At 36.0% G+C, this 25,010-nt stretch overlaps 3 protein-coding genes and 1 pseudogene across 3 annotated transcripts; 2 read left to right on the top strand and 2 right to left on the bottom strand.

The window, feature by feature from the left end:
- Positions 1-8,407: 8,407 nt before the first annotated feature.
- Positions 8,408-15,774, top strand: LOC147918924 (uncharacterized; annotated as a pseudogene).
- A 1,016-nt stretch (positions 15,775-16,790) lies between these two features.
- Positions 16,791-19,452, top strand: LOC147918923 (putative protein phosphatase 2C 71). The gene is made up of 8 exons (XM_087505240.1): positions 16,791-17,037; positions 17,284-17,411; positions 17,509-17,607; positions 17,695-17,853; positions 17,948-18,034; positions 18,104-18,195; positions 18,285-18,359; positions 18,452-19,452. Exons 1-8 carry the CDS (start codon positions 16,958-16,960, stop codon positions 19,211-19,213), a joined length of 1,482 nt encoding a protein of 493 aa, XP_087361366.1. The 5' UTR covers positions 16,791-16,957; the 3' UTR covers positions 19,214-19,452.
- A 24-nt stretch (positions 19,453-19,476) lies between these two features.
- Positions 19,477-21,226, bottom strand: LOC147918922 (zinc finger protein CONSTANS-LIKE 4). The gene is made up of 2 exons (XM_087505241.1): positions 20,398-21,226; positions 19,477-20,035 (listed from the first exon to the last, which is right to left on the bottom strand). Exons 1-2 carry the CDS (start codon positions 21,127-21,129, stop codon positions 19,691-19,693), a joined length of 1,077 nt encoding a protein of 358 aa, XP_087361367.1. The 5' UTR covers positions 21,130-21,226; the 3' UTR covers positions 19,477-19,690.
- A 1,725-nt stretch (positions 21,227-22,951) lies between these two features.
- LOC147918921 (protein GLUTAMINE DUMPER 5-like) lies at positions 22,952-23,681 on the bottom strand. Its single transcript, XM_087505242.1, has one exon. It carries the CDS (start codon positions 23,555-23,557, stop codon positions 23,165-23,167), a length of 393 nt encoding a protein of 130 aa, XP_087361368.1. The 5' UTR covers positions 23,558-23,681; the 3' UTR covers positions 22,952-23,164.
- Positions 23,682-25,010: the final 1,329 nt, after the last annotated feature.

Below are 25,010 nucleotides of genomic sequence, written 5' to 3'. Positions count from 1 at the left end.
TTGAGTACGATTTGATATATCGAACCCGTTTCCTCCCAAACCCTAACGATTCTGCTCCTTTGCCTAAAACACCAAAATCTAACCTCCCTTTCCTCACACCTCTTCTCCACAAACAAGTTCTCTTTTTTCTCTCTACAAAAACGACCACAACCCCAAAAGAGAGTAGAGAAGCGTGAGTTATAGAGAAATTTAGGGTTCCTTGGATTAATTAAATTAAACCAGAATTTATCTAAACCGATACTAAACCGATTCCACCAAATTTCTGATATAAACTCTAATATTTCATTATTTTCTAGGACATGAGCGTTACAGAGCCGATTGGAGTCCCTCTTCCTCAACCTCCTCCTGAGCCTGTTGCCAGGTCCTTCCCTCATCTCGTCAGGTCGTTCATCCTGATTCTCGAAAACTCGAGCATTCTTTGCTTTCCAAATATACCAAATACACTATTATTTATCTTTTATAAAATTTTATTAAAAATGTATATGAGTTATATTGTTCCAGCATTTTTTTTTCTTTTTTTTATCATTAATTTTAATTATTATATTATAATATTGATTTACTTTGATCTTTGGAACAAATCTAGGTAAATGAAAGGATTATTATCAAACTTATACTCTAACAAATAGAAACATGTCCTATTAATAATATGATTATTTTGGGTTTTGATATATACAATGCAAACAGCAAAACGTATTTAAAGTGAAAGCATTATTGTTTTTAAGAAAAATTAGTTAAATATTTAACTTATTATGTTGGTATTATTTTATAATTATTATGCAATTAGTAATTAGTTACCCAAGTGTATCCCATGATTTGAATATTTAATATGATAACAAACCCTGCAAAAACTAACTTTTACAAATGAACCACATCCATACACCGACGTAGCCCAGTAAAATGTTATAATTTAAATCCATATATTGTCTACTTATATATTAATGTAACATCCGTGAACCGAATTTCCGGTTTAGGAATTGCATCGGTCGATACAGGTTCAAATTTCTACGTTTTGACTTAAGTTAAACGCTGCGTTTTGGGCAAAGGGGAAAGGAAAACCCTGAAATCGTTCTTTTGTCTCATTAGTCGTGGGTAGCCGATTTTGAGAGAAAGAAAAGAGAGAAAACTGTTCTTGAGCGTTCTTGAGGATTTTGGGAGATTTGAGGCTGTTCCTGTAGAGATCTGTAGCTGGGATCGTTGTAGGAGCTTCCTAGAAGCGTTTTCTTCTTGTGTTTGGGTTCAGATTCGTCTTGGCAAAGGTAAGTGCAGGACCATGGCTTATCTAAGCTAGAGAACTCTCTAATTTGCTTGTTGTGTGTTGTTAGACTTGTTAGATCGTTGTTCTGGACGTTAGGAAGTTTTCTTGTGGCTTGGGATCGAGTTTTGTGGTTGTAGGAACGAAGATCCGGCGAGAAGCTTTGGAGGAAAACAATGCTCGGCATTACATCGGTCGATGCACTTTGTGCGTCGGTCGATGCAGATGCGAGGACGGCGCGTAAACTCTAGGGTTTTCGTGTTATGTCGAGCATGCGTCGGTCGATACATTGGGAGCATTGGTCGATGCAAGTTAACCTTGCATCGGTCGACGCAGATCTTGCGTCGGTCGACGCAACCTCCATTTGGTATCGTTCGATGCATGTTGGTGTCGGTCGATGCAGAGTCCAGGTTTGTTTATTGTTGTTGTTTGTTGATTGTTGTTGATGGTTAGAGATGACTCTATTGCTTGTGTGTATAGCCCAGTAGATGGGAGGATTGCCCTACTGAGTGTTTATAAAATACTCATGCATTGCAATATGTGTTTGTGGTGCAGGTAAAGGCAAAGTGTGATCGTGGAATCAAGGCAATGAAGAGGAGGATGTTCTAGGGACTCGATTGGATGTTGTCTGGCATTGCTAGGTTGCTACAGTTGGGTCATTAGAACATTGCTAGGTTGCTTGTTCTGTGTTTCCTATTATTTGATTATTGGATATTGTTGATGTTATAATTATTGGTTATGATATTGGTTATTATTGGATATTTATTGGTATTGTTATTCCGCTGTTGGTTGTGATTGTGGTTAGGTGGCTAGTGGGTATGTGACCACTAGTTGTAGTTTATTTATTATATTATATTTATATATTTATTATTAAAAAAAGGTCGGTCCTTTCAATTAAAACATAATAAAAACACAAAAAGTCAAACATTTAAAATGCACGATATCATTATTAATGCAATATATTAGATTCATTACTAAAATGGTAACAAATCTAAGACGGTTCAACAAATACATAAGCTCATGACCCAAGATGACAAGTTCACATTTCTACGTATATTTTTAATTTTTAATATGAAAAGATAAATTAACAAAAAAAAAAAAGCAAAATCGATGTAAACTATAAACAAAACATAAGTAAAATATTTCGATATACACAAAACTAAAATAATAATAACATGTTAATTTATGTTATTTCTTTAAAATAGAACAACGGTTATGTAACAAACCAGACAATGTTTGGGTCAACACCTAGTAAATGAATAAATGAGACATGAATAAGAAAATGAGAAAAATAAGGAAAAAAAACAAATGAGAATGGAGAATGAGAGAATATTTGTGCATATATAAATGAGAAGTAAATGCACGTGAGAGAAACATTGTGTTGGCTGTTCATAATGTACTATATATATGGCAAAATTATCATTATTATAGAAAATACAAAGAATATATAGAGTGATGGTTAGAATGGTTACTGAGTTAATTAAAGTTTTTTTTAGATTACTTTTGCCAAATTTTCTTAATATAATACAAATTATTTCCTTAATATAATACAAATTAATAATTATGTTAGATTTGTATGCAAATGATTGCTAGGCGAGAGTTCTACATAAATTGGAATTCATAAACAACATGAATATTCAAAATGCTGTCAAGCGAAAGTCTTTGCCAATGGAAGGTCTCATTAGCATAGTCAAAGCATAACGATAAAAATAAAAAGCTGAATGTAAAATGGTGATGGAGCAGAAAAAGAAAGTTTGACAATTGTTTCCCTCATAAAACCTGTCTAGTACATTTGTAAGACATGACTTCAAAATAACTTCAGAAGAAGGTACTTGCATAAATACTTATAATATAGATTTTTTTTTTCTTTGTCTCTGATCCGATCCTAATTATTTATTTTGTGTCTACTGCTTATTTTAAAAACAAATATATATATATATATATATATATATTTAAGAATATGAATAATTATTATATTGATATATGTAATATAATCTTAGACAAACATGTTTAGAGTGAAAGGAGATTTTATTACAAAACCAATGTAACTCTTGATGACATCATAAGTTTGTTGGAAACGGAAGGTCTTGTTGGTATATTTGTGCATATGGAGCTGGATTTTTTTGCACTTGAATATGTAAGTAAAACAATCAATTTTCATATGCTTTATAGTAGATCAATATGTTTATTTAGTATTGAAACTTAGCATGGTTTATGTAAAAATATTTTAGGAAATCTACACTTTGAAGTTACCACGTGGAGCCACCTTGAGTTTTATTAGTCATGTTCTAATCATTGTTGCCTATGGATTCACACTTGTTGACAAACAAAAAAATCTTTGTACAAAACATGTCAAATAGTCTATCTTGATGGTTTGGTAAATAATTTTGTGTGCAAGTCATATTAGGTTTTGTTACTCTTGTCTTATTTTCATGGATTTAACTTAACTGACTTTGTCTTGTTTTCTTGGTTAATGGAGACATTATCTTGTCTTAATAGAGAGTTTTATGTAAATCCTCTATATATTAATAGAGAAGCATTCTTGTAAAAATGCTGATGTGTCGTCGCCAGAGAGCTTGAAGCACATTTTAGCAAATAACCCTCATTAATTATACTAATTACATCTATGCCATTATAGATTTAAATCAAAATTCATTACATAAATTAAAACTATTTGTAGCCATTTAATTTGAATCTATATTATTCTTTTTTAAAAACAACAAATTATTTTTTTTAAGTTGATAATTATTCATATTTTATTAAAATAAAGTCCATACAAATTTCTCCACCACGTTAAAATTCTTTTCTACATTCATAGATTTAACCGGTAAGATATATTTTTACACAAAATAATCGCAAATTTGAATAAACTAAAATAAAAATTAGTTACATATTTTGTTTTACACAAACGAATCTTAGATCTCAAATAATATTTTTATTCATAATGACGTGCGGGTTGTTACCTAGTCATAATTATTTGTTCTGGAAAGAGTTTTTTTTTACTGGTATCTTAGTTAAAGTAGTCTTCAAATACTAACATCCTAAATCTTTTCATTTACTATATATAGCCCGGGGAGGCATCTGAGAATGATTCGAGCCGTTGTCACTGCTTATGGACCCAAACCTGGGTGATCTATCGATGACGAAGATGAAGCTTGGGTGAAACTAAGTGGAGGTCAGAACCGACTGATGTTGAAAAATCAGCGGATGAGTTGTGGTTAGGGGTGAAATGCCACTCGAACCCAGAGCTAGCTGGTTCTTCCCGAAATGCGTTAAGGCGCAGCAGTTGACTGGACATCTAGGGGTAAAGCACTGTTTCGGTGCGGGCCTCGAGAGCGGTACCAAATCGAGGCAAACTCTGAATACTAGATATGACCTCAAAATAACTGGGGTCAAGGTCGGCCAGTGAGACGGTGGGGGATAAGCTTCATCGTCGAGAGGGGATGCATTGACAATGTGACGTGATTTGAAATTTCAAATGAAGGTTACAACACTCATAAGCTTGAGACAAACACCAATTTCACTTAAGTATCTCTAACTTGTGTGGCCAAAGTTTCTTTGTAGATAATTATGAACTTATATCATAGATAACTAAAGTCACTACACTACAAATAAAATGGTTAATTGCATCAATTAATTTGCATCAAAAATTTATATGATACTAATTTGAATTACTTATTTATAACTGATACAAACGTTATAATTTAACATCAGTTGCAATAACAATTGTTGAACTTCCATTACAAGTAAAAAAAAAGTATTTTACTTAATAATTCTCGTTTGTTTTTTAAAAAACTTTCACATTTATATATCATTCTTTTCTACATTTTTATTAGGATTTTGGGAAGTTTAAACTTTTGTGCATACTTAGATATGCCAATTTAGTTTGAGTGTTTTGGTTGTTGTATTTGAACTTCAATAGTGAATTTTAATATAATGTATTTAGTTTACATTGATAAGATTAAATTTTGTTTTCAAATGCAGCTATTTGTAGGGCTCTTGTTTTTAGAAAAATACTAGAGTATACCTATAACATGCATCAAATAGATGATTCATTGCTCAACACAAGGTTTTTGGATATAAATGATTTTGTTGAAAAGATGAAACTTAAACAAGGTGATGATGACGCTAAGAAGTTGAAAACAGAGGATATGGCTGTTGGTTCTTTGAGAAAAGCATTGGACCATATATTTTTCAAGGGAATCTAAAAAATGATGGAAAGAAGAAGGTAAACATCTATTGACATATAATCTTATTTTATATATATATGTTTGTTCGATTGTTTTACATACCAATGTTATATATGTAATACCAATATTGTTTTTGGAAAAATACTAGAGTATACCTACAACATGCATCAAATAGATGATTCATTGCTCAACCCAAGGTTTTGGATATAGATGATTTTTTTTTGAAAAGATGGAACTGAAACAAGGTGATGATGACGCTAAGAAGTTGAAAACAGAGGATATGGCTGTTAGTTCTTTGAGGAAAGCAATGGACCATATATTTTTCAAGAGAATCTAAAAAATGATGGAAATAAGAAGGTAAACATCTATTAACATATATTCTTAATTTATATATATATATATATATATGTTTGTTCATGTGTTTTTTACAAATGAACCACATCCATACACCGACGTAGCCCAGTAAAATGTTATAATTTTAATCCATATATTGTCTACTTATATATTAAAACATAATAAAAACACAAAAATTCAAACATTAAAAATGCACAATATCATTATTAATGCAATATATTAGATTAACTGCTAAAACGGTAACAAATCTAAGACGGTTTAACAAATACATAAGCTTATGACCCAATATGACAAGTTCACATTTTTACATATATTTTTAATTTTTACTATGAAAAGATAAATTAACAAAAAAAAAAAGCAAAATCTATGTAAAATATAAACAAAACATAAGTAAAATATTTCGATATACACAAAACTAAAATAATAATAACATGTTAATTTATGTTATTTCTTTAAAATAGAACAACGATTATGTAACAAACCAGACAACGTCTGGGTCAACACCTAATAAATGAGACATGAATAAGAAAATGAGAAAAATAAGGAAAAAAAAACAAATGAGAAGGGAGAATGAGAGAATATGTGTGCATATATAAATGAGAAGTAAATGCACGTGAGAGAAACATGATGTTGGCTGTTCATAATGTACTATATATGGCAAAATTATCATTATTATAGAAAATACAAAGAATATATAGAGTGATGGTTAGAATGGTTACTGAGTTAGTTAAAGTTTTTTTTAAGATTACTTCTGCCAAATTTCCTTAATATAATACAAATTATTTCCTTAATATAATACAAATTAATAATTATGTTAGATTTGTATGCAAGTGATTGCTAGGCGAGAGTTCTACATAAATTGGAATTCATATATAACATGAATATTCAAAATGCTATCAAGCGAAAGTCTTTGCCAATGGAAGGTCTCATTAGCATAGTCAAAGCATGACGATAAAAATAAAAAGCTGAATGTAAAAGGGTGATGGAGCAGAAAAAGAAAGTTTGACAATTGTTTCCCTCATAAAACCTATCTAGTACATTTGTAAAACATGACTTGAAAATAACTTCAGAATAAGGTACTTGCATAAATGCTTATAATATAGATTTTTTTTTTCTTTGTCTCTGATCTGATCCTAATTATTTATTTTGTGTGTACTGCTTATTTTAAAAACAAACATATATATATATATATATATATTTAAGAATATGAATAATTATTATATTGATATATGTAATATAATCTTAGACAAATATGTTTAGAGTGAAATGAGATTTTATTACAAAACCAATGCAACTCTTGATGCCATCATAAGTTTGTTGGAAACGGAAGGTCTTGTTGGTATATTTGTGCATATGGAACTGGAGTTTTTTGCACATGAATATGTAAGTAAAACAATCAATTTTCATATGCTTTATAGTAGATATGTAATTAAGTATTGAAACTTAGCATGGTTTATGTAAAAATGTTTTAGGGAATCTACACTTTGGAGTTACCACGTGGAGCCACCTTGGGTTTTATTAGTCATGTTCTAATCATTGTTGTCTATGGATTTACACTTGTTGACAAAAAAAAAGTTTGTACAAAACATGTCAAATAGTCTATCTTGATGGTTTGGTAAGTAATTTGGCTTTGTAAGGAATATATTTTGGTGTGCAAGTCATATTAGGTTTTGTTACTCTTGTCTTATTTTCATGGATTTAACTTAATTGACTTTGTCTTGTTTTCTTGGTTAATGGAGACATTATCTTGTTTTAATAGAGAGTTTTCTGTAAATCATAATTATTTGTTTTGGAAAGAATTTTTTTTGTTGGTATCTTAGTAAAGTAGTCTTCAAATACTAACATCCTAATTTTTTTCATTTTACTATATATATGCATTGACAATGTGACATGATTTGAAATTTCAAATGAAGGTTACAACACTCATAAGCTTGAGACAAACACCAATTTCACTTAAGTATCTCTAACTCGTGTGGCCAAAGTTTCTTTGTAGATAATTATGAACTTATATCATAGATAACTAAAGTCACTACACTACAAATAAAATGGTTAATTGCATCAATTAATTTGCATCAAAAATTTATATGATACTAATTTGAATTACTTATTTATAACTGATACAAAAGTTATAATTTAACATCAGTTGCAATAACAAATGATGAACTTCCATTACAAGTAAAAAAAAAAGTATTTTACTTAATAATTCTTGTTTGTTTTTTTTTTAACTTTCACATTTATATATCATTCTTTTCTACATTTTTATTAGGATTTTGGGATGATGGTAGATATCTTATCAAGGAGTCACTCACACAAAACTTTAGTAAAATTATCACACAACTAAAAGGTGTCAATATTAAGTTTAAACTTTTGTGCATACTTAGATATGCCAATTTAGTTTGAGTGTTCTGGTTGTTGTATTTGAACTTCAATAGTGAATTTTAATATAATGTATTTAGTTTACATTGATAAGATTAAATTTTGTTTTCAAATGCAGTTACATTTGTAGGGCTTTTGTTTTTGGAAAAATACTAGAGTATACCTATAACATGCATCAAATAGATGATTCATTGCTCAACACAAGGTTTTGGATATAAATGATTTTGTTGAAAAGATGAAACTGAAACAAGGTGATGATGACGCTAAGAAGTTGAAAACAGAAGATATGGCTGTTGGTTCTTTGAGGAAAGCAATGGACCATATATTTTTCAAGGGAATCTAAAAAATGATGGAAAGAAGAAGGTAAACATCTATTGACATATATTCTTAATTTATATATATATATATATATATGTTTGTTCGATTGTTTTACATACCAATGTTAATAAGTTTAAACATAATTATCATGTTTTATATATATTTTGTAGAGTGAGATGATAAAGCGTATTCTATTAAAGGTAGGTTTATTGAAGTATAAATTGTAACTGGTGAGGATATTGTAGGTATAACAATTGATATAGATGAAGGTCTTAGGAAACTTAAGGGGGTAAGTTAAGGAATTAACTTAGATTCCAAAAATACAATATTATATTTAGCAACTAACTAAACCTTCAATTTATGCCAAACATTTTCAGGAAATTTACATTGTACCCAAGCCACAACCTGGAGGCCATGCCCTTACCATTGTAGGGTATGGGATGACGAAAGAGGAAGAATGATTTTTTGTTGTGCAAAACACATGGAGGTAGAGGTGCTTGAACGGGTGTTTTCTCGGCTAGCGGGTTGGAAGAGTTGAACGTTGAGTCACCTTGAGTTATAATCCCTTTGTTTCATAATATAGGATGTTTAGAGGTTTTTTTGCTTGTGATGTCTTTTTATTACGGTAAGTTATGAGTTGCATTTTTCTATACTATAACAATAACTGATTAGTTTGACTTCTATAGTTTTGATTATATGTATTTCCGAGTAGTATATGCTAATTGCATCTTAGTATCATATATTTTTAGGCATCTTAGTATCAAAGTAGAATTGCCCATCTTAAAGAACAGAAAACATTATCTTCCTCATGTATTTACGATTATTCTCCTTTCTATTCTTTAGTACATTAGGAGGTGTCAGTAGCCTTTGTGCAAAACGTACACCTTCTCTATCAATAATAATCGACACATTACTTTACCAAAGTAGGAATAAATAATACAATCGCCTCCTCTTGTCTTTTTCGCTATGTCAACTTCTGAAACACATCCAAACTGAGTGTGTGTGTGTGATAGGAGGAGAGAGTCATACTGCCCTGACGTCAAGAATGAATCCATTGGCGAAGCTTGTAAAGTCTTGGCAAATTTGACTTATGAAATCGTGTGTGAAGATCTTTCCAAATAAGAAGCTGTCTTGATGTAGAGTATGCTTGTGTAGATCTTCGGAGTAACACTATTTAGCAACCAAGATTTAACCATGCTATTACACCTAGACCAGATCTTGAAATACGGATCATCCTCATCAGGTTTAACAATAGAGCCATCTATAAAACCAAGTTTGTTCTTAGCCTCTATACTCGTAGTCATAGCCACAATCCAAGTTCCATAATTAGTTCCGTCTAACAACGTAGCAATTAAAACTAATCCTGGATGATGTGCGCTATGGAGATGGTAAGGACTATGAACATTATCAGGTGAATCTGATACCTCGAAGTGATGTGGAGAACGTTTGGAGAACATCGCTCGAGTTTGATTGATACTCTGAACATCAGAGTCACGACGAGCTTGAATCGAAGCATATGGTAGCTCATGAGACCTCGGCGATGTAGCTTAAGGCGGATCCGGAGTAACAAATTTGTACTTTGATTTGCAATTTCTTTTCCCCATTGCTAAAAATCATGAGAAAATAGAGCAAATAAAGAAGAAGATGAGAATTGAAGCTTTAAGAACAAATGTTAAGCTGGATTTGTAAGAGAAATGAAGAAGAAACACACAAAAATTCCTGGAGTTGGAGAAATTTTCTCGAAAATGAGATGAGAAATTGTCACGGTTGTTGATGGGGATCAAGTTGTTCAGGTCCCTAATGAGATTCTTGAAGGTACCTGTGACAACCCGTCCCGTGGATCCCACTAGCCTCACTGCTAGCCCGCTAGCCTCACTGCTAGCCGCCCAAACGGACCCCAAGCTGGCCCTGCAGGGCATCGATCCTAACCCATCACTGTGGAAATCCACATCCACCAGTAGGTTATTGGTGCGCCAGGCGTTCCTCGAACCCTGGTCCCCACCCTTTAACAACCTTCCCACGATCTCAATTACAATCCCCGATGGTTCCAACTCGCGTCTGAGAAAACGTGACTCACGAAACTGCCAATAACTCATCGAGTTTAAATCTAAAACTACTTCTGTAAAAAGGAGAATGACGATGAAAGACTTGGGAATAAACCTACCAAATTTCATTACCTTTGAGAACGATTTGATATGTCGAAACTGTTTCCTCCCAAACCCTAACGATTCTGCTCTTTCTCCTTTAATCTCCTTCACACCACAATAGGCTCTCTCCTCTCTCTCTATCTCTGCAAACGGCGACCAGACACCCTAAAACCCTTAATTTGTCGCTTCTCCACTTATATACTCGGTTTAGTTAACTAAACCAAACCAAAATCGCGAATTAAAACAAACCCGACGAACCCAGAAATAGTGGTGTCGATCGATGCCACAAGGGTGTCGATCGACACTCCTACGAAAACCGCATAATCCGGTTCGCGGATGTTACAGTACCTCTCCTCTGTGAGAAGATCTGATTATTGGCCGTTTCCCATCTAACGCTCCTCATATCGCTAAGGTTCATGTCATCGTGAACAAAATCTGGCCTTTTGGGAATAAAACTGTTAAGATTGACGCTTATGAGGTCAGCTCTAATGTCATTAAATTCTGAATCCGAGACAGCTCAATGCGATCTAGGGTTCTACGGCGTGGCATGTGGAACATTGCTAACATGCCTATGTTAGTATCTAAGTGGTCTCTGATTCTTGAAGATGCTCAACCTGAGATCAAAACGATGCCAATGTGGATCACGTTGAAGAATGTGCCCCATTCAATGTTTTCTTGGGAAGGAATTAGCTTCCTTTCTAGTCCAGTTGGCGAGCCGAAGAGGTTGCACCCTGAAACAGAGTTATGTAAGAGTTTTGAGAAGGCGAGAGTTTTTGTGGAAGTGGATCTCTCTAAAGACCTGCCGAAATCCTTTTGTTTTAAGTCTGCTCGAGGAGTTGATGTTGTTGTGGAATATTCCTATCCCTGGTTGCCACCGAAATGCAGTATCTGCACTAAGTGGGGTCATGCAGAGGACCACTGTTCGGCCACAAAACCGGTTCTGGAAAGATCAGACGTTCTGTTAAAAAGTGTTGTGAAAGATACTCCAAAGGATTTAACGGTAGTTCAACAAGTTCCCTCCCAAACCGTATCTACTCTACCTCCTTTAGGCTTGGTAGTATCATCTGGCTCCTCTGACAAGGGTGTGGCTGCAATTAGTGGAACTGCCTCGAACTTAGGGGTGACTGGTACCCTCTCGGGTGCATCCTGGCAGGAGGTTTCTCCAACAAAGAACACCAAAGCTCGAGCTCACTCTCCAGCAGGATCGAAGGATACTCTTGTTTTGCTTTCTCGGTTATCTGTTTTGGCAGTTAATGAGGAAGTGGCTGCTGGAGAGGGAGAAATTGTGCAGGCTGCGGTTAATACTGATAGTGATCAAAACTCTCAATTGGCAGAGCAGGGAACTCGCCCCTCTCTTCCGTGAAACTCTAAAACGATGCATAAGATTCTCCCTAACTCTGGTGCTCAGAACACAAAACCTGGTGTTTCGAGTAAGAAGGGTTCCTCCCGCAGAAATTAAATGTCGAGTTTCTTTTAGAATGTCCGTGGTCTAAATAAATGTTCCAAACATTCCATTATACGTAGTTGGATAAATAACAGTTCTATGCAGTCTGGGTGTCTTCTGGAGACAAAGGTCAAGGAAAGAAGAGCATCATCGTCTATTGTTTCTTCTATTTTTCGTGGTTGGTCATCCTTAGCTAACTACAGTTCGCATCGGTTAGGATGCATTTGGGTGGTCTGGAGGGAGAATGTGCGTCTAACCCCTGTATTTACGAGTGGTCAAATGATCACATGTTCGGTCTTGTTACCAGGCCAAGAAGAGGAGTTCTTTTGCTCATTCATTTATGCTTTTAACACGGTAGAAGAACGTCGGGAGATGGGAAGATATTTGCAGTCATCATGACTCTCCCCTATTTCTTAATCGACCCTGGTTACTTTGTGGTGATTTTAATGAAATACTCGACGGTAGTGAGCACTCCAATTTCGATAGCACACATCTTAATTACCAGGGTATGAGGGAGTTTCAGGACGTGATACGACACTGCTCGTTAACGGATCTTGGCTACCATGTCCCCTGATTCACTTGGTGTAATAAGCGGGATAACGGTTTGGTTTGTAAGAAGCTGGATCGGGTTCTTGTTAATGATGCTTGGTGTCATGTTTTTCCTCGCTCCTATAGTGTTTTTGAAGCGGGAGGTTGCTCGGATCACTCTCGTTGCCAGATCAACTTTAAAGCGCCTACATTGGGAGGTCGGAGGCCTTTCAAGTTTGTTAATGTGCTCACTATGTTGCCTCAGTTCTCCTCTGTTGTGGTGGATCACTGGGATAGTACTACGCCTCTTTTTCCCTCTACTTCAGCTTTACATCGCCTATCCAAAAAGCTAAAAGGACTTAAGCCTGCTCTGCGTCTCCTTGGGAAGGAACGATTAGGTAATCTATCTACTCGCACCCGTGAGGCTCACGAGACACTATGCCAGAAACAAATGGATACACTTACTCATCCATCTCCTCAGGCGATTGCTGATGAGACACAAGCTTATACTCGATGGAAGCATCTCTCTGAGTTGGAGGAAGGTTATTTGAAGCAGAAATCAAAGCTTCACTGGTTTACTGTTGGAGATATGAATAATTCATATTTTCACAGAGCAGTGCAACAACGACAACAAATTAATACCATTTGTGAGCTTTTAAATCAATCTAGGGAGGTTTTGAGGGATCCAGCTGATATCAAGGATGAGGCGGAGCGCTTCTTTAAGGAGTTTCTTGGTCACACACCAGATGATTTTGTTGGCATGACCATTGAGGCGTTGGCTGAGTTAATGCAATTTTGTTGTTCTTCTGCTGATCAGGACATGCTTACGAAGGTGGTGACAGAGGATGAAATCACAAAGGTGTTATTCACTATGCCTAATAATAAATCACTTGGTCCCGACGGCTTCACAAGTGAATTCTTTAAAGCCTCCTGGTCTATTGTTGGTAAAGATTTTGTTGCTGCAGTCCAATCTTTCTTCCTCAAAGGCTTTCTCCCACGCGGTTTGAATACAACGATATTGGCCCTGATACCAAAGAAACAGGATGCAGGAGAGATGAAGGACTACCGACCTATTTCCTGTTGCAATGTTTTATATAAGGTGATTTCTAAGATACTAGCAAACCGACTCAAAAGCTTGCTTCCACGTTTGATTGCACAGAATCAATCTGCCTTTGTTAAGGAGCGATTGTTGATGGAAAATATTCTTCTAGCGACTGAACTAGTTAAAGATTATCACAAAGAATCTGTCTCGCCTAGATGCTCCATAAAGATTGATATATCTAAGGCTTTTGATTCAGTTCAATGGGATTTCTTGTTGAACACACTTGCAGCTTTGAACTTTCCAGCACAGTTTATTCACTGGATCAAGCTATGCATCACAACGGCAACATTCTCGGTACAAGTAAATGGTGAATTAGCTGGTTTCTTTAATAGTTCTCGAGGATTGAGACAGGGATGTGCGCTCTCTCCGTACTTGTTCGTCATTTGCATGAATGTCCTATCCCACATGATTGATAAAGCAGTTGCGGATCATCATATTGGCTACCATCCCAAATGCCAAGCCATTGGTTTAACGCATCTCTGCTTCGCTGACGATCTTATGATCTTTGTTGATGGGGAAAGAAAGTCTGTTGAAGGTGTTATTGATCTTTTTGTGCTTTTGCCACCAGGTCTAGTTTGCGGATCAGCCTTGAGAAGTCCACGTTATATCTTGCTGTTGTATCTAACGAGACTTGTGCGGAGCTTGCAACTACCTTTCCGTTTGTGCTAGGACAACTTCCGGTTCGTTACTTGGGCTTACCTCTACTTACTAAACAAATGACAACATCTGATTATTGTCCATTGCTGGAGAGGATCAGATCACAGATGAGTTCTTGGACGACACGGGCCCTCTCATATGCTGGTCGTTTAGCACTCATCAATTCGGTCATTGTTAGTATTTCTAATTTTTGGATCTCTGTGTATCGCCTTCCATCTGGCTGCATCAAAGAGATTGAGAAGATGTGTGCGGCTTTCTTATGGTCTGGACCTGATCTAAATACGCATAAGGCAAAAATTGCTTGGATGGATGTGTGTAAGCCGAAGCAGGAAGGTGGTTTGGGGGTAAAGTCTCTTTTCGAATCTAATAAGGTTAGCTGTCTGAAGCTAAGCTGGCGGATAGTATCACATCAACCTTCATTGTGGGTCTCTTGGATATGGCAGTACCTAATAAAAACAAGCTCCTTGTGGTCCATTCGTGAGCAGTCTGTTGCAGGGTCTTGGATGTGGAAGAAGCTTTTAAAATACCGGGATGTAGCACAGCCATTACATAGAGTGGATGTCCAAAATGGTGTCCTCACATCTTTTTGGTATGACTCTTGGTCACCAATGGGTCGCCTCATTGATGTTACAGGGCCTCGAGGTGTTATAGATTTGGGAATCCCACTTCAAGCAACGGTCGGTGAGGTTTTGCAAACGCATAGGGTCAGGAGGCATCGCACCAACTGCCTTAATGTGATTGAGACAGAAATTCAAGTTCTTCAGAACCGTATAGATTCAGGGACAGCGGACATTCCTCTTTGGCGGTCTTCTGGTGACAAATAAAGAAAACGTTTTTCAACAAAACGCACATGGCAGAACATACGACGGCCAAACATGAGAGTGGCTTGGTATAAGGGAGTATGGTTCCCCTACTCTACCCCAAAGTACTCTTTTATGATGTGGCTTGCGTTACACAATCGTCTATCCACAGGTGACAGAATTAAAAAATGGAACTCGGGACAACAGGTGACCTGCAGTCTCTGCAACAATGCAGAGGAATCCATGAATCATCTTTTTTTCTCGTGTTCATTCACAGGAGGAATCTGGAGGAACCTCGCTCAACCACTCCTAGCTAAGAAATACTCTGCTGACTGGAACCAACTGATTGCACTGCTCACAAGTCCGGCTCTTCAGCACCTCCACCTCTTCCTGTTTCACTACCTGTTCCAAACTGCTATGTACCATCTGTGGCGAGAATGGAATGCTCGTCGCCATGGTGACCCCTCCAAATTGCAAGCCCTTCTCATCAAGCACATTGACAAGAATATCCGCAATCGTCTCAGTTCGATAGCATTACTGGGGGACCAACGCTATGTTGATGGCCTTCAGCTATGGTGCTCCACTCACCCTCCTCATCGAAGATAACTTTTACTAGTTCTCCAATTTTTTCAGTGTTTATAATTCAAATCTCAAACTACACTCAAATATACTGAAGCATTCATTGTACAAAAAGGTTTTTTGGTTGAATAATATTTTACATTCAATTCAAAAAAAAAAAAAAAGTTAGGTAGGATCACCATGCTCTGATACCATTTTACTAAATGACTTAATTAATCTCATTCTCTCATGAATTAGTTAAAGTGTACATGGTGTGGTTTATATACAGACTCTGACTTGGATAAACCAGTACAAAAGCATTAAAATCGGTTTATGCTATACCAGTATACAATACTGAAAAGAACAAAGAAGCTATGATACAGAGACATCACAATAAAAATCAATCGTGCCTTCGAAAACATAGCAGAGAAGAAGGTATGAGTGTTTTCGAAGGTATGGTTAATTTCAAGAAATCAAGTGATGCTAGTCATGGAGCTTCCGTAAACGCTCGGCGGCCGGGAGCTAGTCCTCTCCGATTATCGCGTAGCGAAATTATACATGTACCCGTGTCCGTGTGTGGATGAAAAAGCTAAAAAAACGTGAATGAGAATCTTAAGCTCCTCTATCCTTTGGACTTTTTTGTCAACTTATTCGTTCAAGTCGTACCAACTTTTATAAGTATACCCTAGTTGTATGGGGTATAATATAATAATGGTTGGTCTTGAGTGTATCATTGTTATTTCTCAATTTTCATATTATGAGAAACAACAAAATGGTCATGGAAAATAAACTCGTGATTGACAACAACAAAAAAAAAAGGAAAATAAACTCGTAAAACTATTTAAAAAAAACAAAACAAAAGAAACATAGATTTCGTCTAAATATTCATTAAAATAAAATATCCGAGCTTTTTGACTTCTGAAAGTCCATAAACGCTTTCTATAATTAGCAAGAACACTTGACTCCGGGAAATGCTAAACACCGTTGCTTCCGGAACACGTAACACCGCTCACTGCTTTCTGTTTCCTTTTTTGGTTTCTTACGCTATTTCTCTTCTACCACCCATGGACAAATCTCTCAATCTTCTACCCCTTTTTCTTCTCTCCAATTCTTCTTTCTCAGGTTTCCTTTGATTTTTCTCCTTATTTTCTAAAACTCTTGTCTATTGTTTAAATTTCAGATTAGTTCTACTGTTTTTGAAGAGTACTATTTGAGATCCCTGCAAATAAAAATGGGATATATGGACTTGGCGTTATCGTATTCGAATCAAATGCGGGTTGTTGAAGCTCCTGCAAGCGGAGGCGGTCTCAGGTTAAGTTTGCTTTGATTCTTTGTGTTTCAATTCAAACTTATCTCTTCTGGCAGCTAGCGACATGATTTTATATTTGTTTTCTTTCGAAGTTTTAAAGCTTGTGGTTAATCAGTTTGGCCTTTCTTTTGTTTGAATCGAGGTTACTTGAATGAAAAGCCATGTAGAACTCTGTTTCTGGTTTGGAGATACATGTTTTTTTTTTACATTTGTGACGCTTTACTTAACATGAGTTTTTTTAACTGCAGTCAGAATGGAAAATTCAGCTATGGATATGCAAGCTCAGCTGGGAAGAGATCATCTATGGAAGACTTTTTTGAGACGAGGATCGACGGTATAGATGGCGAAATCGTTGGCCTATTTGGAGTCTTTGATGGTATTCTTGTCCCCTCTTCTCAATAAAAACTTATCTGTTTCTGCAGTACTTTTCTTATGTTAAAGATTAGGTTTAACTTCTCTTAATGTTCTTGCAGGCCATGGTGGAGCCAGAGCAGCTGAGTATGTGAAGCGTCATCTTTTCAGCAATCTTATTACTCATCCTAAGTTCATTTCTGATACCAAATCTGCAATAGGTTTACTTCCAAGTTCTTTTGGTGATATGACTTATTATTGTCTCTGATCCCTCTACCCTAAATTTACTTTGTGTTTTGTTTGTCCAGCGGATGCTTATACTCATACAGACTCTGAACTTCTCAAGTCAGAAAATAGTCAAACTAGAGATGCTGGTTCAACTGCCTCCACTGCTATTCTTGTTGGTGATCGTTTACTTGTTGCAAATGTTGGTGATTCCAGAGCTGTTATATGTCGAGGTGGAACTGGTATAAAATGATTACTCTATATACCTCTCTTTGATATCTCATCATGTGGATGTTTTTTCTCTCTTGAATGGAATGATTCATGTGTTCTTTGTAGCTTTTGCTGTGTCAAGAGACCATAAACCTGACCAAAGTGATGAGCGTGAACGGATTGAGAATGCTGGTGGTTTTGTGATGTGGGCAGGTAACAAGAAACTGTTAGCATTATTTTCGGCATTTATGCGCATTGTCCTAATATCTCTTTATCGAATAGGGACTTGGAGAGTTGGAGGAGTCCTTGCAGTTTCTCGCGCTTTTGGTGATAGACTGCTAAAACAGTATGTTGTTGCTGATCCAGAGATTCAGGTATATAAATAAAAACTTCACTTGCATATGAACTCTATCTACCACATACATCTACTTGTGTTTGATTAAGGTTATGTCTTCAACTTCAGGAAGAGAAGATTGATGATTCTCTTGAGTTTCTGATCCTTGCCAGTGATGGACTTTGGGATGTTTTCTCCAATGAGGTTTGTGAATTTGAGTTCTTAGGACGAACATAACTGTTCCGATGAGTTTCACATCAGTCTTAATGACTGAGATCTCTATGGTGTTTTTGTAGGAAGCAGTTGCAGTGGTGAAAGAGGTTGAAGATCCGGAAGAGTCGTCCAAGAAACTTGTGGGCGAAGCAATAAAGAGAGGAAGTGCAGACAATATTACATGTGTAGTTGTACGTTTCTTGGAGAGCAAGACTGCTAACAACAATGGATCCAGCTCATCCGAGGAAGCAAATCAAGGGGAAGAAGTAGCAAATGACTCATACCACAAGAACTCAGCCAAAGAAACCAATCAAGACCATAACACAGTACACAAGGAAATGGACCGCAACGCTGATAGTGAAAGCCTGAACCAGAAGCCAATTGCAGCTAAAAGCAATGAAAACTCGAACCAAAAGCCGATTGTAGCCAGAAGCAACGAAAGCTCGAACCAAAAGCCTATTGCAGCTAGTAGCAATGAAAATTCGAACCAAAAACTGAATGCAGCTAGTAGCAATGAAAGCCTGAAACAAAAGCCGACCGCAGCTAGAAGCAACGACAGCTTGAACCAAAAGCCAACCGCGTTTACAGAAGCAGAACGCAGCGTTTCTTCGGAACAGAGTGGTTTAGCCGGGGAAAAGAATCAAATGCCAATTGCAATCCGTAGTGACTCAGAGGATAAGAGCTCAGTCAAAGTACCAAACCAAGGGAAGATCACAGTAGATAATGACTCGGACCTTAGCATTGCAAAGAAGCCGATCACAGCAACACACACCACTTCCTTAGAACAGAGCGGATCAACCGACGAAAAGAATCGAACAGAGTGGTTCCGCAAGCAAGGCAAGTAGTACTGTTCCCTCTATCTCTTACTAAAACACACACCAACTTCAGAATCATCCTGTGGATATATAATTGTCTCTGTCTTCATTTACTTTGAACTATAGTGTCGTTGATTTATAAGTTATCTTTTCTTTGCCATTCCTTATTTTTTATTTTTTGAGGTCTTAAGTTCTTAACTTCAATAATGTAATTGTTCATTTTGCCATGTACTAAACTTGTATATTATAACAACTTGGTTGGTTCTAAATGCACAATCACATACACAAACATATTCAAAATCACATGATATATACAAAAACAAGTTACATACTGTATAAACACCACCCACTCAATTCTCCTCCTCTCTCCCACAACAAACTAAAAAGTACTCATCAACAACAACAAAAAAAAAAAAAAAACAACTCGTTTAAAATAAACGTTCGTTAATTAGAAACCTTATTACTAAAACAAACATTAACCATCTCTTTCTCCTTCTCTCTCAATATCTAAAATGTAGGTACAAGTCCAAACCCACTAAAGATACCTCCATGGGCAACCACATCGTTGCTCTCACTCGTATCCGTCCGCTTCGCAAACCTCCCCTTGATCCTCGGTCTCATTTCCGCATAAGCTTTCCGTGAAGCATACCTTATGGTCTTCTCAAACTTCCTGTTCTTCCTCTTCTCTCTGTACCTCATCACCCTCGCCTCTCTCTCAGCTGACGTCAACGGAACAGCCCTCTGGCTCCCCGGATCAGCTCCACTGGTTGCAGAACCACCGTAAGGATACGAAACATCAGCCACGGATCCACCATCTGGTACCACTCCCACTTCCATCGACGATGATGAGACCTGCAATAACAACCATAAGTATCAAAAACAACTCTTTGACTTTGCCTACATACATACTTAGCCTATGCTATGCATGTTCCGGTTAAATTAACAATAGAGACAAACATTATTTGATTAAGATATAATTGGATACTTAAAGACAGGATAATTACAGATTAATTAATTAACACATGTTACTCACGTATAACCCTAAATTTTAGTCACCCAATCATTAGCTCCAAATAAATTAATAATTTAGCAGTCATAAAAAGTCGTAACCCTAAAGATCTAACCAATTTTTTTTGTTTTTTTTTTTTATTATTATTATTAAACTAATCAGAACGATTAAAGAATAATTATTTAAATTAAGCATAGAAGCTTACACTGTGACTGATGCAATTGTAACCACCACTATAAGCAAAGCCTTTAGATCCTCCGGTGAAATCCAATTCAAAGCAATTCTCATTCACAGTCGAAACCCTAACCGTACGATTCTCCACCGGAACAACACCATCGGTGCCGGAGCTGTTCTGCTCCAACGATTCCACCTTCGGATCAACACTCCCGTAATCCAGATCCAGATACGGATCCGGATCCGAGAACAGATACTGCTGACCCGTGTTCATCTCCGGACTATCACCCGGAACCTCCTTAGCAGCAACCGTCGTAGTAGTAGTAGTAGTAGTCTTCGGATTCGGAAGCAACAGCCACGAAGCAGCTTCTTCCTCCTCTTCTTCACGGCTAGCGTTACCACCTAGATCGGAGAAGTAACAGTCGTCGAGGAAATTAACGGCGGTGTGTTTGACGGAACCGTCGCTAGAGACGGAATCGTAGAACGGCGTGACGGGAACGCGCTCGTGACGGCGAGCTAACGGATTAGCAGAGTGTATGTCACGGTCGCACGTGACGCAAAGCGCGGCCGCGTCCGCTTTGCACGTGACGTGAGCTGGTGCTTGCTCGCAGACTTCGCACATCCAGACGCGCGCGTGACGAGACGCGAGTTTGTTAGCCGCGTGGACTTTGGAATCGCAGCTTAGGCATAGAAACGCTGCGTCTGGTCGGCAGTATAAAGCCGCCGTCGCCGATTTGCACGAATCACAGAGCTTAGACGCCATTTCTCTCTCTCTTTTAAACTTCTCTCTCTCTCTCTCTCTATGTGTTTCAGTGAGTCTCTCTCTCTCTCTCTCTTTTGTGGTTGGTGTTACTATGGCTTCACATGAGCGTGTCTATGATGAGTCTATCCATGTGGGATCCAGGGGTATCCATCTAGATCGAATCAGAATTTGACACGTGGTGAAATCTTAGCCAAACAACGTAACTTATTTTGAGAGTGAAAAATTATATACTTGGCAATATAGTTCTGACTAATTTGCATAAAATGACTATTGTTACTATGGTTTTATTTGGTTTGATGCTAACACTTGTATTCATGATTCTGGATCGTAGACATATGGCAACAGGTGTTTTATATTAGTGAATAATGCGTAGCAAAATTTGTCAGAAAAGGTTTGTTCATACTCATATACAGTACAAAATACAAAAAAATTGAAAGAAGAAGAAGAAAAAAAGTTGAATAGTTTGTAAAGAAGTGTGTTATGGGGGTAGATGATGAGTTTTTTTAGGACCACGAGAATTTCAAGCAAAAACATAAATGTGGAGACGAAAGTAAATGGCCGGTGGGTAGGTCGGTCACTAGTGGGCTTAATGGGCCTTTTAGGGACCATGGGTTTTAGTTCTATAAAGCCCTTTTCTGTAATACTGGTGATTTATTTTTTAGTTAAAGATCAAAAAATTAAAAAAGGATTCGAACTCATCATTAAATAGGATTCGAAAAAAATTAAAAAGGATTAAAAATTAAAAATTTATTTTTGGGTCATTAAAAATGTGGAGATCTCTGTGTTGATTTATAATGAGCGTTGCATTAAATATGATGGTTGCAGGCTTGTTAGCAGAGTCGTATCGCCGCGTCAGAGGTCAGGTGGTTGCAGCAAATAGACCACAGTCATTACAACTGTTCCATAGTCAAACATAACTCTTCGAAACCTATCCAACTCCGTCTACGTACTGACACATGTCCATATTATGGCGTCATCGTCTCTCTTTTCTCAAAGTGCCTTTTCTCCGCCAACCGATAAAAGCATGCTGACGGCAAAAACCATGGGAGTCGAGTCATCATGAATTAATACTTCTGAGTTTACGAGCAAAACGATAAAAGTGAAAAAAAAAACAATAGTACTACTAAATAAATTGATCGTTTCGTACTTGCTCTTGTACTATTCTTAAACACATGACTTCAAAATCAACTTTTTTTACAAAATTGATTTAGTTTAGAACGATAACCAATTTGTTATGTAGCGCAAATTAACTTTGAAAGCTTATTTTACAAAAATTGACACATGGACATGGTAAAACTATAAACGCAACGCATGTGTGGTCCGTGTGGATATGATTACTTATGCAGGTGTACTTTTCAAAACATTTTCTGGTATCATATAAAATAACATTTCCTTTTTATAAAACACTTGTAAAATTATGTATTTTATTCCCAAAATATACACTTCAAACCAACATTACATGTATTTACTGCTTTACTATCACGAAACATTTTAGTTTTTTTTTTTTCTTTGTTAATTCAGGTCATCTTTATTAATTTTTGTGGCCAATAAGAATCAACTATTTTTTTTAGTTTTTTTACCACTAAAACGTCTTAATATTCAATAGCTTCGCTCGAAGAGTGTAATGATCAATCTATGGCCTCGACCAAAAATTTGCTCCTCTAACTTAAGAGTGATATCCACACTTGGCAACGAAAATGTTGTTAAACTTCTTAGTTTTTGCAAATAAACTATAGAATTTGGTCTTATCAGATCAGGTGCATGCATATAAATACCCTTGAAACTAAGTTGAAAATGTTAATGACTAAACCAGACCAGATGATAGCTTGAATTAACCTTATAGCAAAATACTTTCATATACCAACAAAAATACAGAGAAACAAACCCCTTACTACTCTAGTAAAGATTTACAATTTCAAGGTCGATAAAAACAGAGGAAAAAACTAGATTCCCCATCAAACAAAAAGAACCGACGAAAACAAAGGACGGAAAAAAAAACCAAAATGAAAAAAGAACACTTTCTTGAGAACAGAGCTCAGTGGTCTTCTTCTGTTACTGTATATTCCCCATTTCGCCCTTCTTTCTTCATCGCATTTACACAGTCCACGCAAATCTTGGCGGCGACCGGAGTAGCCAAGAAAGTAGGGTTGTTCTGTCCAGCCATGATCACAAGAATCTTCTCTTCGAAAACCTTAGCCACCACTTTCTCACCGGACTCGGTCTGTTTCTCCCCTTCGTCCGTTTGGCGAGAGAACTTCCAGTAAGAGCAAGCGAGCAACAAGAGAGCAAAAGCGATGAGTCCAAGCATGGCGGCTAAACCACCGAATAGGTAAGGAACTGGTGTACGCCACGGAGGACGTGTTTGAGACGCCACCATTGTCGACATCTTCGCATCTATGTTTCCTCTTATGTTTGGAAATTGCCTCATTTTTTTTTTTTTTGATCTTCTTGGAATTGTTGAAAGGATAAAGAAGATGAAGAAGAAGCGTGACAATTTTGTGAAGCTACTGTATTCTTTTCTTTTGGTTTGTTATTAAATTGTGAAGCTTGGAGTGGTTTTACAGTTTATTTATAGTAGTACTGACAGAGTAAGATACAGAGCGAGATGTAAATAATTCACAAATGTCGTTTTTTTTTTTTTTTTTTTTTTAATTATAAAATGAATTTGAAGGTAAGTGGGTCACGGAATCTCCATGATACGTTACATTGCTTTGATCATGCACCAGGCTCGAAGATATTTTATTAACGTTTTTTTTCTTCTAGATATACACTTTAGTTATATGAAAAAAAAAAAAAGATTATCAAATTCTTTAGTTCCATACTCTCTTCGGGTCAGAAATTATATACTTTGAACTCATGAATTGTCAAGATATTTCATTTTAAATGATTCAAGATCGAAATATTTTAAAAGTGTCTTAGTTGTACAAATGACACTAGAATTTAATTAGGTATTTGAAATTCCCGCTAAATAACACTAGATTTTTTTAAAAATATCAAGCATGATTTACAAGATTCAGTTAAGTTAGTAGTATATTTAAAGTATTTTTCTTCGAAATATGATATATAAACATTTTTTATAGTTAAAAAAAAAAATTAATTGAAATGATGTCGTTTGTCCAAAAAAATAAAAATTGAAATGATGTTATGCTTTGAGTTCATTAGAAAATCTGGTGAATGGGCTATTCGACGGTTACACTCATCATAAAGAGATTAGTCGGGTACTCGGATGAGAAAAGTTCTGATCAATTTTTTATTTTTTTTGGAAAAAACTATTTACTGAGTTACGGTGGATTAAGGTTGGAATTCGATAAAATTGTATCATGGTCATATCATAACCCTAAATTTATGACAAAACTCATGATACATTAAGATAATAAGCTTAATTCTCAGACGCCACATCTTCTATAGATTTTAACAGTGCAACAAAAATACTAAAACCTCTGGCCTTTTTGTGGTTTATAGTCTTATAATTTTGTCGACATATCAAATACTCCTTCTGTATCAGAATACTTGATGTTCTAGAATTTTTTCTTGTATCAGAATATTTGATTTTTTAAAGTATTTAATGCATTCTTATTTTCAAAATCAACTAATTATTTAATGATTTTGTTTTTACTATAAATAAACTATTAAATCAATCAATTTGTTCTAAGCATAAAAAAAGTACACGGTTATATACATCATTTATTGTTTTGGGTTAATCATTTGTAGTGTTTGGATGACATTAATTATATTCTTAATCATAGTGAAAATCTTAAAACATCAAGTATTCTGAATTTCTGATACACAGAGGGAGTACATTATTTGGGGATAGACAAGAAAAAACATAATTATTTGATTATTTGGATTATGGAATATAAAGCGGGCCAATCTGTGTGTTT

This window comes from Camelina sativa, chromosome 20 (assembly GCF_030686135.1).
Source record: "Camelina sativa cultivar CO46 ecotype springtype chromosome 20, ASM3068613v1".
Classification (NCBI taxonomy): domain Eukaryota; kingdom Viridiplantae; phylum Streptophyta; class Magnoliopsida; order Brassicales; family Brassicaceae; genus Camelina; species Camelina sativa.
Note: the sequence above shows the minus strand (reverse complement) of the source record. Positions and strands in the feature narration are given on the sequence as shown.

Coding starts and splice junctions, on each gene's coding strand:
- LOC147918923 (XM_087505240.1), top strand. CDS start 16,958: ATGGGATATATGGACTTGGCGTTATCGTATTCGAATCAAATGCGGGTT. Junction 17,608..17,694: donor TGATACCAAATCTGCAATAG/GTTTACTTCCAA, acceptor TTGTTTGTCCAG/CGGATGCTTATACTCATACA. Junction 18,196..18,284: donor TTGCTGATCCAGAGATTCAG/GTATATAAATAA, acceptor CTTCAACTTCAG/GAAGAGAAGATTGATGATTC.
- LOC147918922 (XM_087505241.1), bottom strand. CDS start 21,129: ATGGCGTCTAAGCTCTGTGATTCGTGCAAATCGGCGACGGCGGCTTTA. Junction 20,036..20,397: donor ACAATTGCATCAGTCACAGT/GTAAGCTTCTAT, acceptor TTGTTATTGCAG/GTCTCATCATCGTCGATGGA.
- LOC147918921 (XM_087505242.1), bottom strand. CDS start 23,557: ATGAGGCAATTTCCAAACATAAGAGGAAACATAGATGCGAAGATGTCG.